Source organism: Homarus americanus, unplaced genomic scaffold (assembly GCF_018991925.1).
Source record: "Homarus americanus isolate GMGI-L3 unplaced genomic scaffold, GMGI_Hamer_2.0 scaffold23578, whole genome shotgun sequence".
NCBI lineage: Eukaryota > Metazoa > Arthropoda > Malacostraca > Decapoda > Nephropidae > Homarus > Homarus americanus.
This window is the reverse complement of record NW_024733231.1, coordinates 7,993,431-8,011,213: the sequence shown is the minus strand read 5'-3', so window position 1 is coordinate 8,011,213 and position 17,783 is coordinate 7,993,431. Positions and strand designations below refer to the sequence as shown.

General features: G+C 41.3%; 1 protein-coding gene across 7 annotated transcripts; it reads right to left on the bottom strand.

Annotated features, from left to right (window-relative positions):
- Window positions 1-1,808: 1,808 nt before the first annotated feature.
- On the bottom strand, window positions 1,809-10,939 carry LOC121869685 (succinate dehydrogenase assembly factor 3, mitochondrial-like). Of its 7 annotated transcripts, none has more exons than XM_042371237.1 (3): window positions 10,881-10,939; window positions 6,749-6,858; window positions 1,809-4,352 (listed from the first exon to the last, which is right to left on the bottom strand). In XM_042371237.1, the coding sequence occupies exons 2-3, from the start codon at window positions 6,852-6,854 to the stop codon at window positions 4,081-4,083; spliced, it is 378 nt and encodes a 125-aa protein (XP_042227171.1). In that variant the 5' UTR covers window positions 6,855-6,858; window positions 10,881-10,939; the 3' UTR covers window positions 1,809-4,080. The 7 variants fall into 7 exon arrangements, with proteins under 7 accessions (XP_042227171.1, XP_042227169.1, XP_042227168.1 ...); XM_042371235.1 differs by lacking the exon at window positions 10,881-10,939 and adding an exon at window positions 10,788-10,842; XM_042371234.1 differs by lacking the exon at window positions 10,881-10,939 and adding an exon at window positions 10,700-10,807.
- Between the last annotated feature and the right edge of the window lie 6,844 nt (window positions 10,940-17,783).

Sequence of the window (17,783 nt, the reverse complement as noted above, 5' to 3'; positions counted from 1 at the left end):
ATATTTTGACACGGCCTGGTAAAGCAATGTAACACCTGTCATTGTTTGTAGAATGTGATTTGCAAGTGTGTCTCGGATACTATGCTAGATATGTAGGATCTTTAGCTCAGTTACGCTCATACTATGACCACTTACTGTGTTTGTGTTTTTTATCCTGGCATAGAAGCTTTGATCTTCGCGAGAAGTATAGTAAGCTTTGTCAGATCAAACTAAACCAGTGGAAAACATACATGCCAGTATCTATGAGATTATTGTTTGTAAATGTGAGATTGTATTATCACCTCAGGGGCTATTTTAGACACTGCACAAGATATTACTGTCTATATGTGTCATTAGTTCTCTGGTATGAGAGCTTTGGTCTTGGCGGGAGGCGTAATGATTGTTTATCAGACCACAGCTTACAGCCCAGAGAATTACAACACATATAACAGTAATTAGATGCCCTCGTGGTAACCCACATACACACCCTACAGTGACCCAGGAGACCTGACCCTGGCCACTAAGTACTTGAGTTAGCCGGGTGATATGACCCACAACCACACCTAGCCAAGACACACCAGGGCATGACCAAGCACCTGGGCTAACACAGCTGTCCAGATCTAACCAGTTTAGTGTTAATTGGCAGAAGTCATTCGCCGGTTGGTTCTCCTCCATATAAAGGCCCTGCAGTCCCGTCCATGGGTCAGTCTTGTCATTAGATTCCTGATTCGGATTCCATTGAGACGACTTTCACGTCACGCTCGTCCTCCCTCAGGTCGGGAGGGAGACTTCCCTCCCGACCCCCACGTCACCAGCTAGCAGAGTCTCCCATAGGAGACATAGTCCAGAAGCACCCACTGGGCCTCCCTCAGGTCACGTGAGTCATTGTCAGAGCTATCCATAGGATAGTTACTTACGGTGGGAAGTGTATTCATTTTATGTTTGTGTCCGGGATTCAGTGTCTAGTAATGTAAATATAATGTTCTAGTAACTTCGATATAATGTTCTATTAATGTGTCTGTGTCATTGAATGAGTTATAAATAGTTGTATTGAAGTGGTGTTTAGAACATGTCCCCTAAGAACGTAATATAAGTGAAAGTAACAAACCGGCCACGCTACCAAACTTCCGCTCTTTACATTCCTACAACTAAATATTCTACCTATACCTCCTACCTTCAAAACCCCCCTTACACTTTCATACACAATACAGCACAGTATATACAGAGGTAATTCAATTTATTATAAAACAGTATTTTATTACAGTATTTAACAATAAATGTGAATCATCAGTTGACAAATCAGACATCATGTAATGAATTATCACATGCTGGAGGACAGAATTATCACACGCTGGAGGACAGAATTATCACACGCTGGAGGACAGAATTATCACATGCTGGAGGACAGAATTATCACACGCTGGAGGACAGAATTATCACACGCTGGAGGACAGAATTATCACACGCTGGAGGACAGAATTATCACAGCTGGAGGACAGAATTATCACACGCTGGAGGACAGAATTATCACACGCTGGAGGACAGAATTATCACATGCTGGAGGACAGAATTATCACATGCTGGAGGACAGAATTATCACACGCTGGAGGACAGAATTATCACATGCTGGAGGACAGAATTATCACATGCTGGAGGACAGAATTATCACATGCTGGAGGACAGAATTATCACACGCTGGAGGACAGAATTATCACACGCTGGAGGACAGAATTATCACACGCTGGAGGACAGAATTATCACACGCTGGAGGACAGAATTATCGTACAGTTGGACAAAACAGCCCAGGAGGGAGAGAAAAATTAAGCTAATTTTATTATAATTATCAATTTAATTTTCAAATGACATATTAATTAAAAGATGAACAACAGGACAAGAAAGAATGACTGCCCATACTGTACTGTACATAACCAGGACCAATGATCACTTTAGGTATAATAAGATCAATATAAATCTTCATATATAATGGATGAACACAGTGCCTCAACTACATTACTATTGATACATAATGAGATAGTTAAATGGCATGATATCATTATTTATCACTACATACAACATTATGTACAGTATTTACAAAATCAAATAAGAATGGTATAATTTGGTCAAGAATTTTCAAAGTTGTTGAATGCCTGTCTGTTATTATTTATATGAGATGTCCTTTTGACAGTCCATGCTAAATAAGACATTAACTTGTAACCAGTGATGGATATGGGTTGTAGGAGCTAGGTACCTGTACACCTGGAGGCTGATGCAGGGGCAAGAGAGCATACATGTTAAAGTATGATAAAAGAAAATTATTAGAAAAAATTTATAATCATAATACAATAATAAAAAGACCCCAGCAATCAAAAATAAATTGCCAATGATTTTTAAACTAAAGTGCAATTCACTCTGCACTTTAAGTAACACTGAACATAGGTTTGTTAGAAGTACATGGTGTACACCCCCATTAACATCCCTGCTTCTAATACACACAACTGTATAACCGCCAAGACTAACTACCCTTGAGTGGACAGCACTTAAGAAGTTTATGAGGTGATTAAAGGCAGCATCACAGTAGTATTTCTATTGTCAACTTTTTCATTGCTGTCAACTTTTATCAGGAATCGTCGATGTTGTCGTTGGCTGTTTGTCAGATGGTACAGACCGTCTACACTGACGACTCGTACAACAACTTACCGGAGTCCACAAGATCTATAATTGACACTACAAATAGAGTTATAAAAACAAAATAATTTTTACTTAAAATATAAAGCTAAAGAAGTATTTATTACTCTTCTTCCCAAGATGACTCATTAATATGTTTAATTTTGTGACTTTAAAAAGGTAAAAAAATGGCATTTGTTGTTTACATTTTGACCACGCGGGAATAACAACATGACGGAGCCAACAGATAAAATAATTTCCCAAGTAAGGGCACGGCTCTCAGAGGAGTTCTTGGTGGACCAGGTGAGGCAGTGCTGCTGTCTCTGGGATCACCAGGACTCTTCATACACCAAAAAAAGGTGTAGAATTACTGAGCTTTCTTCATCAGTTGGAGCCATCTTGTTTGTTGACAGTTGTTGAATGAGGGAAACTGGCGAGTTGGTTCTTAACGAGTGTGAAGGTGAACAACAAAAAGTTTGACGATTTTCTGAAAGTTGACAAAAAAAAATTGACGAAAGAATGCCAGTGTGAAGCCGCCTTAAAATGTCATCCTTGACAAGTTTAAAACAATGAATGTGTATGGTAATCATTTATAACATGAAGGATCAGCTAATCTCGGGACATGACAGCATAACCTTTAAGTTGGTATCTTCTTGTCAACTATGTAGGCAAACCAGTTGTTGTAGATAGAGATCATCCTGATATTTTTATAACTCTTCTTAAAAGATTACTTCTATTTAACCCTTTATGGATGATTAGAACCTTCTAGAATGACCTACACAATTGTTGCATTTTGTTTTTTCTGCCCATTACTGAACCATTAGCCATGATTTGGGCTTGCACTGTATGTGGATCCCTGGCCAGCAAGTATAATATACTGTGAGTAATCATCATTCAAAACAGAATTAAGTTGTGTCCTCTCACATCAAATACATTTTTCCCAATAAATAAATAAATAAATAAGTGGTAAAAAATGAACCTCAATAAGATGGGTGATTATACTGTACTGCAAGGAGCAAAGATTTTAAACTTTAAATATTCTAAAAGAAGAATAAAAGTCTGAAGCTAAAAGAATGGAGAAAGGTACAAGGTGAGGACCATTGCCCTTAGCTAACCTTAAAGCAACAACCACATGGCTAGTTTCTGATCAAGTATTCTTTCAGATTTTTTTTGACAATCCTGAAAATCCATCACCTGGTCAGTCACCAAAAATGTTCAAGTCTTTGCCACCAAAGAGTTAAAAGTATGATTGTGTTTGGTGATCATTTATAAGATGAAAGCCAAGCTCATCTGCAGGACATGACAGCATCATCAAATAATACCTTTAAGCTGTGCAAGCAAACTGTTTGTTGCAGAAAGATTATCTCGACTGTTTTCATGAGTACAGTGCCTATAAAATATTACTGAGAAGAGTAATTTTACTTAACATTATTTGTGTTATTTGTCGCTCATGCTGTTTGTCACATCAGCTTCTGGCTTTGTTGCTGCTTCATGTAGTTCAAATAATTGATAAATCTGTTCACCAGTAAAGTTGTCTAACTCCCCTTCCTTTAAAGGTTTGCCAATAGTCTTGGCGGTGTGAGTGCCTCGAATTCCCAGTTGCTTGGCCATGGTAACGGCATAATTTGTCCATTCTACCATGAAGGCTTGAGCTTGTTCTGGTGCTGCTTCCTTGTGGCGCTGAAACTCATCACGAATGTATTGATCACCTGAAACAAACTTAACTATGAATATCAATGACCATATATTTTCTCATTAACTTATTTATGGCTATGACTCACCATTTCTTAATAAGTAATTTTTTTTCTTCATATTGCAGTTTTTGACATTTCACATTTATTTTGATACTTTACCAACCCTAAGCATTAAAATAACCAACAATTAACATATAAATGTCGGTGGTATCTACAATGTTTGTAATGGCTGAAAAAAAAAATGAAGTGAAAACCCACATCTGCCAACTACAGCTCCTCCCAGTCATAAAAACAGACTTACTTTTACCGGTTGTACCTATCTAGTCCGGCAACCTCGGGACCTGACCGGTGCCGGACCATGGAAATTGCCGGACCATGGAAATTCACCCTTTTCCTGGATAGATAGTGACTTGTGCTTATGCCTGGAAGCACTAGCACCACTTTCTCTGCGTCATGGTCTCTTTGAAGACATATTGAAGGGTTAAATGTCGTATAGTAGCTTCTCAAATTTCACGAGTTTTTAATTCTTAACGTATTTTATTGGAACACACAAAAAAATAAATAAATAAAAATTTTGACGGCGGAAACTTGAATTTCGACGGGTTTGAACGGCCCGCCAACGTGCAGACGACGTGCATAATTGTGTAAACAGCGTCATTTCTCTTATGTACAAAAGATTCATTATTGTTTATTACTGAATGTCTTTTTTATTGAATTAATGTTTATGTGTGCAAAATGAGCAATAAAATTCATTAATAATACGTTCAAGGGTTTAACTTGTTTTCTGTTTTTTTTTAGTTCTCCTCAACGAGTTGTTGGTATCTATGAGCTATCACTATGTACACTGTATCTCCCTATTAATGGTGGATCGTAAGCATAATTATAGTCCTTTAGAAAACACAGACGAAATAAAAACTTTCTTTGTGGCACCGATAATATGTCTTGGTTACTCCCAGATACTGGTGTATGGTTGCTTGTCCCAATTTTGTTTTTCACTTCAATTTATTATCAGCCTCCACTGTGGTCACTGTTGTCACTATGGACTGTCTTAGCTAAAGGCACAATACTACTCTCTCTGATTGGCCTTTGGATGGCCAATCACAGCCATGAATGCAACTCATTTAAAGTTTTCTGAATAAATTTTGCTATATGGCAATAGTTTTGTGGTTGTATACCTCACAGCCTATTCCTCCAGTCAGTAGAGAGTTTTTCAATATACAATTGTGAATAATGTTAAAAATCCAACATCGATTTATACAAACACATCACTAAGACGATCTTGATGCTCATATGTAAATGCTGTCCAATTTCCGCTACATTGTTATAGAGACGCAACACGACACGACCCGCACTACACCTTGCTCTTACAAATATAATAAATTACGTTTAATCCAATTTAATTCAATGTTTTTAGCTCTGTTACGATGGGTATGGGGAGGAGAGGTTGAGTATATACAGCATTTGCCCCAATGTATTGTAATGAAGTCTTAGTATTCAATGAACAATGGGGCTGTGCCCTATTTGTTTACAAATCTGTCAATCACTTGCTTGACAACAATTATTTCCAGTTCTGGAATAATCAGAGATATAACTTAAGGAACCATGAGCTACTAAGACCACCCCCCATGTGCTCCACTCAGTCCCAGACCTCCATAAAATATCCTGGTGTCAAGGTGTGGAACAACTTGCCCCCACCCATCTGTGCAAAGACTACGCTCCCTTCCTTTAAATCATCTCTTAAAAATATCTATTATCTAAGTATTAATATTTTTGTAATGCCTACTTTATATACCTGCCTTTATTGTACCATCAATTCTGTTTTATCAGGAATTATCATGTAGATAGAAAAGAGGTGAACATTTGCAAAGGGTGTATTTGCCAACTAGACATAATCCTCATAGCTCTGTACTCGTGCTCAACGTTAACACAACCCATGTTGTATAACTTCCCTCCCTTATCAAATTTATGTTTTTCAATTTCCACTGTAACCTATGTATATACTTATAATATAAATGTAAAAAAAAATAAATAAAAAAAATAAAAAATAAAATAAATAAATATCGAAGTGATAACCGTGGTAACTTTCTGATATGTTCTTATTACAGTACCACCATGCTATGTGTACTATTCCAGATGATATTAAATGTTACATAATACTTCCTTGAGATAGATGTACAGTATATATGAGGTGCTTTCAAGAGAGCTCAGGCTCTCAACTGGCTCAGCCATGTTAATATTATGAATTTTGTAATCCACTCTGTATCTGTGTTCTTCTGGCTAAATAAACTGTTTCAATATCAATATCACTGGACAAGTACAGTTATGGGATAGTGTGGTTACAAAAAGCTCTCACACACTGAACAAGGTTTTGGGATAGTGCGGTCATGATTAACAGTCATTAAGTCTCTCACCTAGAGCCTTCAACTCAAGAGGTAAGCCACGGTGAAGCTTGAGAATAGTCTTGTACAGGACTCTGACCCTCTGAGTGTGAGTGAAGGCTTGGACAGTTGCCATCATCACCCTGAAAAGTTGTAAATTTTGATCACAGCTGATGTATAATATTATTACTACACCTTAGGTCTTTAAGTGCATAATAAGATTAATAATTACACTAGTCCAGCAACAAAACTCTCTGTTCAGTCGAATTAAGGCAAGTTTATCTAATCTTTTTTATTACCTGTACAGTCTAATATAGTATCTTGCACAGTACAGTGGGGTATGCTATAACGAATCTAATTGGTTCTAGAACCTTGTTCGTTATAGCATTCGTTTGTTATAGGATTAATCCGTTCCAGGCCCCCAAATACAACCACTTAACACTGAAAAATATAATATAAAATTGTAAAAATTGTAAAAAAGTGCATAAATATGCATCTAAACCCCTGAAATAAAGAATATCATTAATATTTGTAATAATAAAACAATAAATTAGAAAAAAAAAAAAATTAAATTATGTTCGTTATAGGAGTTTCGTTCGTTATAGCATTCTCAATTTTATAGGTAAAACCGTTCGTTATAGGAATATTCGTAGTAGGATCCGTTCGTTATAGCATACCCCACTGTATTAACAAAATATCTTATAGGGTACAGGGAGTTATGATGTAAGATTAACAAACAAAGGAGTGCCAGTGACAATTAAAAGTACTGTACTGTATTGTATACAGCTCCTCCCTGACTTATGACGGGGTTAGGGACCCAAATAATACATAGAAAATAATACATAGAAAATCTAAAATAGGGGTCTCTTTTTCTTCTCAGCACCACAAAACTCTCACTTTTAAGCTTGCCAGCCATTTTAAAGTGAATTACAAACAAAAATTTTGTCTGTGTACTAAAGTTGGGACTCAGAAATACGTAATTTGACAAATTTTTGGTACGACTGAAGCAGGTCGTAAGTGCGGGTGGTCGTAAGTCTCGTAAGTCTGGGAGGAGCTGTATATTCAAGAGGTAAATATTAAACAACTGATATTTAAGATGATAAAACACTTACAGTATTATTATAATAATAATAATAATAATAATAATAATAATAATAATACCGGTAATAATAATAATAAGTAAAACAGAAGCAATATTAGTGATGAAAAAAATATCTACACCTTTACTTTGCATACCTATAATTAAATGTTATTCTGTACAGTACATTAACAACTGCAATGACAAAACTTAACACAGCTTGACACAACAATAATCCCAGTACAGTACAGCACATGGAAATCATGTATGATATGTGTATAAAGTACTATAATGATAGATTACATTGTGTTAAAATCTGTTGCACCCTGATGCAGGCAAAGAATTTATTGTAAATTAAAGATAATGCCTAGACGGTCCATTACTCATAATGTTCTTCAAAAGTGAGGGAGGTGCTTCCCGTCTGGAGGGGAGGGCCACCAGACTGGTGCCTGTGCTACGACACCTTGGGTACCCAGAGAGATTAGAACACCTGCTACTGCCTAGCTTATACTATGGGCAAGGAAGGGGGTGGCTTAATAGAAGTCTATAAACACCTCAGAGGACATTACTGCCCTACTAGAGGTCACAGCTTATGGATGAAGCAGCCACAAGTTCAAAAAATTGTGAGGGCAAACTTTTTCGGAGTGAGAATTGTAAATTCAAGCAACAATCTGCCAGAGAGTGTTGTGACGGCACAGAGTGTGAGCTCTTTCAAGACCAGACTTGACCAACACTGGAGCAGGTTCAGGTACATTCTGGAGTCAGTACACGCCAGTATTTGCCAACAGTGTATAACGGGGACATGACCGACCACCCAAGCGGCTAAGGAGCCGATCAGTATTGAAATGGTTAAAAATAACAAATAATATGAATATGATCCAACCACAACACAATTCTCCAGCATTTCCTCCCCCATAGTATAAGTAGGGTAAGTTATTTATAGAATTAGGCCATTTCTAGGTTAGGGAGGGCTAGGTCTGGTTTTCAAAGGTATGTTTAGTGTTTATAGAATGTGTGAGTTTTAACCCCACACTTTCATTCATCTTCAAGCCCTTCCCACTTTGTGTAAATCATGGTCATATCTCTTATATAAGCATTAGCAAAAGAAATAAAGGTCATTTTCATTCAAATCACTTTGAGAAAAATGAAAAAACCTCTTTCCCTTTTCAAATTCCCATTATGGCACAAAATGATTCTTTACCCTGACCTCAAAAACACTTCTATTGCATATTTTGTAAGTTTGTCGAAGCAAAAAAACTTCTATCTTCAATGGAATAATTTAGGTAAAGTAGCTGTTAAGGCCAGGGTCTGAACCTTCCCCAGTTAGGTTAAGAGAGGTTGTTAAGTTATTTGATAATACTATAAGTACATTTTTACTTTAGGATATGAGTCCCTAGGGGTTGACCACTATGTTTTTCCAGTGTAATTTGATGTGTTTTAAACAAATCTGATCTTCATTTTACGGCGGAAATTGCTCGTTTTTGCCCCCCCCCCCCCTCAATGATAATGGGGGAGCCTGGGAAATCAGGGTTTTTGGGTGGGGGTGAAGACGAAAGCGAGTCATCTTACCAAACAAAACCTAACCTAACTAACCTAACTCCTAGCCGGGACCCCCGGTAGGCCTAACCTGACCCCTAGCCGGGGGCGGTAGGCCTAGTTTAAACTAACCTAAATGTTTCAGTAGTTAAAAACTTTGGGGCGTGCCGTGTCTGAAAGTACAATACCTTAGTTAGAAGTGGGAGGACCAGGGATAGTAAGAAATCGTCTTTCTCATAAAACTCGACAATAAACTTAAGATAATCATAGGAGCACAAACGACAACAACCTCCACCACAGCCAATGTGAGACTGGTCAATGAAATTACCTTGGCTGCTTCCTTTGAAAAAATTCAAATGTGATTGGTCGAAAAAAAATTACATGAAGATATCGATACCTCATTGGTCACGACTGGATGATGTCAGTTAACATTGCACATGCGTGACGCACTGATAACATTATCTCACAGATGAAGACTGAAAACTACTTAAAATCAATTAAATTCAATTGTGTCGCTAGTATCCATTTCCGCCAGGTATATATGGGATACAAAATGCTCAGAATAGGGAGCTCTAAATGTTTCATGAGTTTATAACTTTTGGAGGCACTATGTCTGAAAGTAAAATAATACCATAATATATAATTGATATTTTTATTAATAATTTTTGTCATCCTAACCTTCTCTAACCTATTGTAACCTAACCTATCATAACCTAACCGATTGTAACCTTAATCTATTGTAACATAACCTATTTTAACCTTACCTATCCTGACCTAACCTATTCTAAACTGACCTAACCAAGCTGGGGGAGCTCTCAGACCACACAGTTATAATATATCTTAAGGCACTTTGTACTGTACTCTGAGTATAAAACCCACATTGTGAATAATTCTTTATATTTTGTGTTATCATCAGTTCTATTATTATGTACTATTGTCTATGTGTTGTTCATATCCAATCTGTCTTATTTTACATGGAATGAATTCTCAATAAAAACAATCAGTAATTTCCATTGTAATCGGCAAAGAAAGTAAAGCTTAAGCAATACTTTAGTTCTTCCAAATAAGCGGAGAGTTCTAATGACGTATTACTGTATAGTTTAATTAAAAGTTTACCTTCAGATTACCAGGGAAGCAGAGGTACCAGTTGTCCCTAAGCTTGTACCAGTGTCACTAAGCTTGTACCGGTGTCACTAAGCTTGTACCGGTGTCACTAAGCATGGACCTCACCAGAGTACACATGTTTGATGATTTTTTGGTTTATATTGTTGGTATTTTGTGATTAAGAGGAATGTCTTAATAACAAGTTAATAGCAGGAGTTGTGGATTATTATTTTTGCTAATTTTTAAGAAACGCCAAATTTACCCACTGTGTATCTCCAACTACGAAGAATTACCCACAAATGGGAAGGTAACACAGTAACAATAGAACTATTTCTTTTCTTTTATCCTCCTCACCACTGATCGGCTCGTTACCCGCTTGGGCGATCGGTCACGTCTCTGTCACGCACTGTTGGCAAGTACTGGGCATGCACCGGCTCCTGAATGTACCTGAACCTGCTCCAGCGTTGGTCAAGTCTTCTCTTGAAAGAGCTCACACTCGGTGCCGTCACAACACTCTCTGGTAGATTGTTCCAAGAGTTTACAACTCTCACTCCGAAAAAGTTTGCCCTCACGGTTTTCTGGACTTGCGGCTTCTTCAATCTTGAGCTGTGACCCCTTGTGGGGCGAGCGTCCGCCAGCTCCAAGTAAGGACACTCGACTGAGTAAATAATAAATAATAATAATAATTGACGGTTTATTGAAAAAGTTCTGCAGCCCGAAGGCTGAAAATATACATTGGACATAAATGACTTATTACATACATTGGTGGTTCAACAAAAGCCTTCGTTAGAGAAAGGTAAAGGAACATACAGTGAACATACAGATTAATGTAGGTGTTGAACAGCAAAAACGTAGTGTAGTAACTCCCTCCCAGATGGTGTTAGGAGGGACCTCACGTGGTGTAGTAGTTCCCTCACAGATGGTGTTATCAGGTGTAGGATGGTGTTATGAGGGGCCTCACGTGGTGTAGTAATTCCCTCACAGATGGTGTTATGAGGGGCCTCACGTGGTGTAGTAATTCCCTCACAGATGGTGTTATGAGGGGCCTCACGTGGTGTAGTAATTCCCTCACAGATGGTGTTATGAGGGCCTCACGTGGTGTAGTAATTCCCTCACAGATGGTGTTATGAGGGGCCTCACGTGGTGTAGTAATTCCCTCACAGATGGTGTTATGAGGGGCCTCACGTGGTGTAGTAACTCCTTCACATATGGTGTTATGAGGGGCCTCACGTGGTGTAGTAATTCCCTCACAGATGGTGTTATATGAGTGAGGTGTGGTTCCAGGCCTTCCTATCGTAGACGGATTAACACATCGCTGGTAGTTGGGTCTCACGGGCCGTTATCACTGGGTACCTGGGACCTCACTGTGTGAAAGGTCAACTTGGGTACCACTGTTACTGTTGAGTTGTTCTCACTGACTTAAGCACTGTTCACCACTGTTCACCTCTGTTTAACACTGGTTCCATTTCTTTCCTAAATGAAATAGTAACTTCTGGCGTGAGCTTGCTGATATTCCGGTGGGGAGGAGGGTTCAGGGGAGGGAGTTGGTATGGGCCAACATAACAGTTGACCTGGCTGCTCCGAGAGGAGCGCCAGGTACGTCTTGACCCTTCGGTGGTCAAGGATGTAGTAGTGCCCCCTGAGATGCTTATACACCTCAATTAGGTCACCCCTTGCCCGTCTGTAGTATAAGCTAGGCAAGTTCAGGCGCTCCAATCTCTCAGGGTAGCTGAGGTGCCGAAGTGCAGGCACCAGTTTGGTGGCCCTCCTTTGAACATTTTCAACCAACTGACAGTCCCTAGCATATCTCGGGGACCAGACGGGGTGACAGTACTCCAGATGGGGAAGCACTTCACTCTTGGAGATCGTTACGAGGGACAGATCGTCTAGATATCTGAATGACCTTCTTATAAGACTCAATAATTTATTAGCCTGATTTACTTTCTCGCAATGGCCCGAGAACTTCAGCTCATTGTCAACATACACACCTAGGTCCTTCTCACACACAGTCTCAACTAGTGCATTTTCTTCATCCCGTTGGGACATATGATACGCCTCCTTACCGTTGGTACGCCCCAGGTGCATCCTCTTACACTTCGTGACATTGAATCTCAGCAGCCATTTCTTCGACCATTCTTGGAGCCCACAGAGGTCCTTCTGCAGCTCTTCACAGTCCGCTTGGTTCTTGATTTCCCGAAATAACTTGGCGTCATCGGCAAACATTTGTATGGAGGAATGTACAACGTCAGGCATGTCATTTATGAAACAAACAAACAACAGCGGGCCCAATACACTGCCCTGTGGTACCCTGCTTGTGACAGGTACGGATGATGATTTCGTGCCATTAATCACCACACACTGCTTGCGGTCATGTAGAAAGTCTTCTATCCACGCTAGGACATTTCCCAGAATTCCGTACCTTTCCAGTTTGATTTTCAGCCTTTCGTGGGGTACACTGTCGAAAGCCTTGGCAAAATCTAGGAAAATATTGTCGATATTACCACAGTTGAAGCTTTCAACATCACTCACAAAGGATCTTCAATGCTTTAACTGTAATCAGACCTATCTAAGTTGAATCAACACAATGGTGTTCTCTCTCACATTCAAATTTACTTTATAGAGAGGCTGGTTTCAGGAAGTCAGAGAAAATGGACGGCACCTAAGCTAGGGAAAACGAAGGACTCAGGCGTCCTGAAGCGATGAGAAACGGTCGCCTCAGATGGGGGACTCAATAAAGAAGACATAGCTACATGTGTTGTGGGCTATTGAGAGTAATGTGAAGCGTCTGATTTTACGTTAACTGACTTCATAACAGACAAAAAAAGCCCAACTAATAGGCCCGGACTTCCCCACGTTCTACAGTAGGAACTCAGCCACTACTCCAGATATAGCAATAACAAACGGCAGATGCTTCCACAACTGTTTCTCTGAACAAGGCCCTGTAACCTCCAGCGACCACCTACCTATAATCATGACCATCTCAGCAACACCAATAACTATACCAGCTCCACCACGGAGAATCGCCAAGCAGACCAACTGGGAACTATTCAACGAAAAAGCTACAGCCGAACTTGAGGCCAAGGACATGACAATCCTGCAGACCATAGACAACCAGCCGGTGAACAAAATAGACAAAGAAATCAACACATGGTGTGAAGCCATAGGAACAGCCTACCAGGAGGCCACGCCTCTCAAACGCAACAGAACTCCCCCACACCCACGACAGACTCCAGAACTCATAGCCCTCAGAAAACAGTTCCAACTGCTACAACAGAGAGCCGAGACCCATGGTTGGGACATCGTAAGCTACAATACATACAGAAGAATCCGGGAGGAAATAAAAACAAGTTCGCTGGAACAAAGTAACCTTAAATGGGCCGAAATAGTTGAACAACTCTCACATACATACAACGACCCAGGAGAGTTCTGGCGTCGAGCTAAGAGACTGAAAGGTTGCAGCCGTGACGAGTCATCATATATAACTGACCAAACAGGAAGTAAAATATATGACGACCAAGACAAAGAACCCATATTCAGGGACATATGGAGGAACATCTTCGAATCACAAATGAAGAGAACAGGGGATTTGATGGTACTCACGAGGAGCTCGTCCTTGATGAGCTCCGGGGCCAGACACACCGCACTCAGCCTTCCCCTGAAATTATATGAGAGGATCTGAGAGCGGACAGCCCACTGTCCAAATCAATCACCTCGGAAACTCAACACAGCCATCTCCAATACCAAAAATAAAGCCCCTGGCTATTCAGGCATCACCAAGGAGATCCTCAGCCACTTAAACAACCCGGCCATGGAGAGACTGAGAACCACAATGAACGCTTGCCTGGCCTCGGGCTACTTCCCAACTAAATTTAAAGAGGCCATTATTACCCTAACACCAAAACAAGGAAAGAACCCCTCCGTCCCACTAAACTACAGACCGATCTCTCTCGTCGAAGTACCTGGAAAAATCCTAGAAAAAATCATCAATAACCGTCTGAGAAATCACCTGGAAACAACCAACCGAGTCAACTGCAGACAATTCGGGTTCAGGAAAGAGAAGTCCACCACAACAGCGATAGCCCTGGCATGTGAAAACAGCCAGAGCCGCGGCGAGTGGTAGACAATGTAATCTAACTCTCCGGGATGTAGCGAAGGCATTTGACAAAGTCTGGCATGACGGTCAAAAATATAAGATCCTCCAACTCGGACTTCCCACCAACATTGAAAAGTTGCTTTGCAACTTTCTTGGCGGCAGAAATGCCAGACTGCGGACAGGACAACACACAGGAGAGACCTTCCCACTCATGAGCGGAGTCCCTCAGGGGAGCGTCCTCTCCCCCACCCTATATATTATCTACACAAGTGACACCCCGCCTCCGACTAGAATAGGTAACGAAGATATTATGTATGCAGATGACATCACTCAAATAACAACACATCAAGGAAAATCGCGAGCGTTTCAGGCCGAAAACACCAAGCGGGAATTAGAAAGGGTAAATAATTATGAAAAAGAATGGAAAATCCAAACCAGTCTCCCGAAATTCACAGTGATACCCTCCTTATGCAGAAGGAAAACCCATCCATTAGTAACCAATAATGCCCAGATAGAATACAAAAGCAGAGGCACCCTCCTGGGCCTGCATATATCCACGACAGGTTACTCCCATCATGTCCACACCAGGATGGAAAAGGCAGAAGAGAGCTGAGAAAACTATACCGCTTTAAAGCGCTTCCTGAGAAAATAAAACTCCGCCCGGTGACATCATTTATCACACCGATATTAACTTACCCAGCAGTACCTCTTCATACTATGAGCACCACTCAAATATTAACAATTACAGGTGGTTCAAAATGAAGCCCTAAGATTCGTCACAGGTGAAAGATACCACTTCATCAGAACCACAGCCGAGATACATAGAGACCTGAGAATAAAACCCATCAACCAGCAGCTGCACACCCTGGCCAGCAGTGTCTGGCAAAAGATAGAACGATCAGAGCAAGAACTCCTTCAAAGACTCCCACCAGATAACGACAACAACCATACATGGTTCCCAAAAAGGTTACCAAATCTCAAAAGATCCATTACCACCCCCGATCTACACGGCCAAGCAATAGACAACCTCCCTAGACCAGCATCCGCCAGTAGAGTCAACGGAATATGAAATAAGGCCCTTAAAACACCCATATATGGGACAGGGTAGGCAGTCTAGTGCCTGTACCGGCAGACAATAACTAACCCATGACACAACCCTAACACACCATTAGCTAAGATAGGCGGTCAGCCCGCCCTCTCTTACCTCCTCCTAAATTTCTTCAATTTCCGAACTATAACTTCCTTCCCCCACCTCTAATCTTCTTTCACCTTCCTTTCCCTAAAAAAAAAAAGGTTCATTCTAATAAAAACTTGTCAGCCACGAACAGTCACTGCAGGAAGGTTAGGTTAGGTTCTCAAGGTCTTAGGAGCTGGCGTAAGGTAACTGAGGATTTCATTTGTCTGTTGTCTTATGTTGTAGAGAGAGAGAGAGAGAGAGAGAGAGAGAGAGAGCAAAAATGTTCTCCTGCACTCTACCGGAAAGCAGTCAGGTTACATTGAAGGTGTTATGTATTATTCAGACATAGAAAAAGTGAAACCCGGAGAGAGGAATTCTGTCATGCTTCTCGTGGTAATTAGACGCAGGTAGGTAGTAGTAGCAGCTTTCTCCAGGTGAGCATGATGAGAGAGAAGTGGGGAGATATATAGAGGGTAGGAGAAACAGAAAGTAAATGTTAAAACAGGAAATGAGAGAGAAAGAAAAAAAGAAATTACAAAGGAGAACATAAAGAGAAGAGAGAGAGAGAGAGAGAGAGAGAGAGAGAGAGAGAGAGAGAGAGAGAGAGAGAGATGCCCTTAAATGAATACTCTGCATCAGTATTCACACAAGAACAATGGATGACGTGTCAGTACCTGGAATGCATACCCCAGTGATGGAAACTAACCAGCTTGGCAGAACCCTAAGCCCCTACAGAGGACAAGGCGCAGTTGAAGGTGATGAAGGAGGTGGTTAACGAGAAGGAGGTGGTTAACGAGAAGGAGGTGGTCAACGAGAAGGAGGTGGTTAACGAGAAGGAGGTGGTTAACGAGAAGGAGGTGGTCAACGAGAAGGAGGTGGTCAACGAGAAGGAGGTGGTTAACGAGAAGGAGGTGGTTAACGAGAAGGAGGTGGCCAACGAGAAGGAGGTGGTCAACGAGGAGGAAGTGGTCAACGAGAAGGAAGTGGTCAACGAGAAGGAGGTGGTCAACGAGAAGGAGGTGTTAACGAGAAGGAGGTGGTCAACGAGAAGGAGGTGGTCAACGAGAAGGAGGTGGTCAACGAGGAGGAGGTGGTCAACGAGAAGGAGGTGGTCAACAAGAAGGAGGTGGTCAACAAGAAGGAGGTCAACGAGGAGGTGGTCAACGAGAAGGAGGTGGTCAACGAAAAGGAGGTGGTCAACGAGAAGGAGGTGGTCAACGAGGAGGAGGTGGTCAACGAGAAGGAGGTGGTCAACGAGGAGGAGGTGGTCAACGAGAAGGAGGTGGTCAACGAGAAGGAGGTGGTCAACGAGAAGGAGGTGGTCAACGAGAAGGAGGTGGTCAACGAGGAGGAGGTGGTCAACGAGAAGGAAGTGGTCAACGAGAAGGAGGTGGTCAACGAGAAGGAGGTGGTCAACGAGAAGGAGGTGGTCAACGAGAAGGAGGTGGTCAACGAGAAGGAGGTGGTCAACGAGAAGGAGGTGGTCAACGAGGAGGAGAGAAGGAGGTGGTCAACGAGAAGGAGGTGAGAAGGAAGTGGTCAACGAGAAGGAGGTGGTCAACGAGAAGGAGGGCCAACGAGAAGGAGGTGGTCAACGAGAAGGAGGTGGTCAACGAGAAGGAGGTGGTCAACGAGGAGGAGGTGGTCAACGAGGAGGAGGTGGTCAACGAGAAGGAGGTGGTCAACGAGAAGGAGGTGGTCAACGAGAAGGAGGTGGTCAACGAGAAGGAGGTGGTCAACGAGGAGGAGGTGGTCAACGAGAAGGAGGTGGTCAACGAGAAGGAGGTGGTCAACGAGGAGGAGGTGGTCAACGAGAAGGAAGTGGTCAACGAGAAGGAGGTGGTCAACGAGAAGGAGGTGGTCAACGAGAAGGAGGTGGTCAACGAGATTTGCCTGACAACGATAACACACTATGTGGACTAAGGCTTACCAGTGGATGTGTTGTACATGAATTTCTCCTGGGCATTTAACAGTCCCACATGCACCACTAGCCTCTTAAGATCCAGGCACATGGCATCACAGGCAAGATTTTAACGTGGATTAACAACTGACTCGAAGACAGGCAACAAACAGTGGTAAT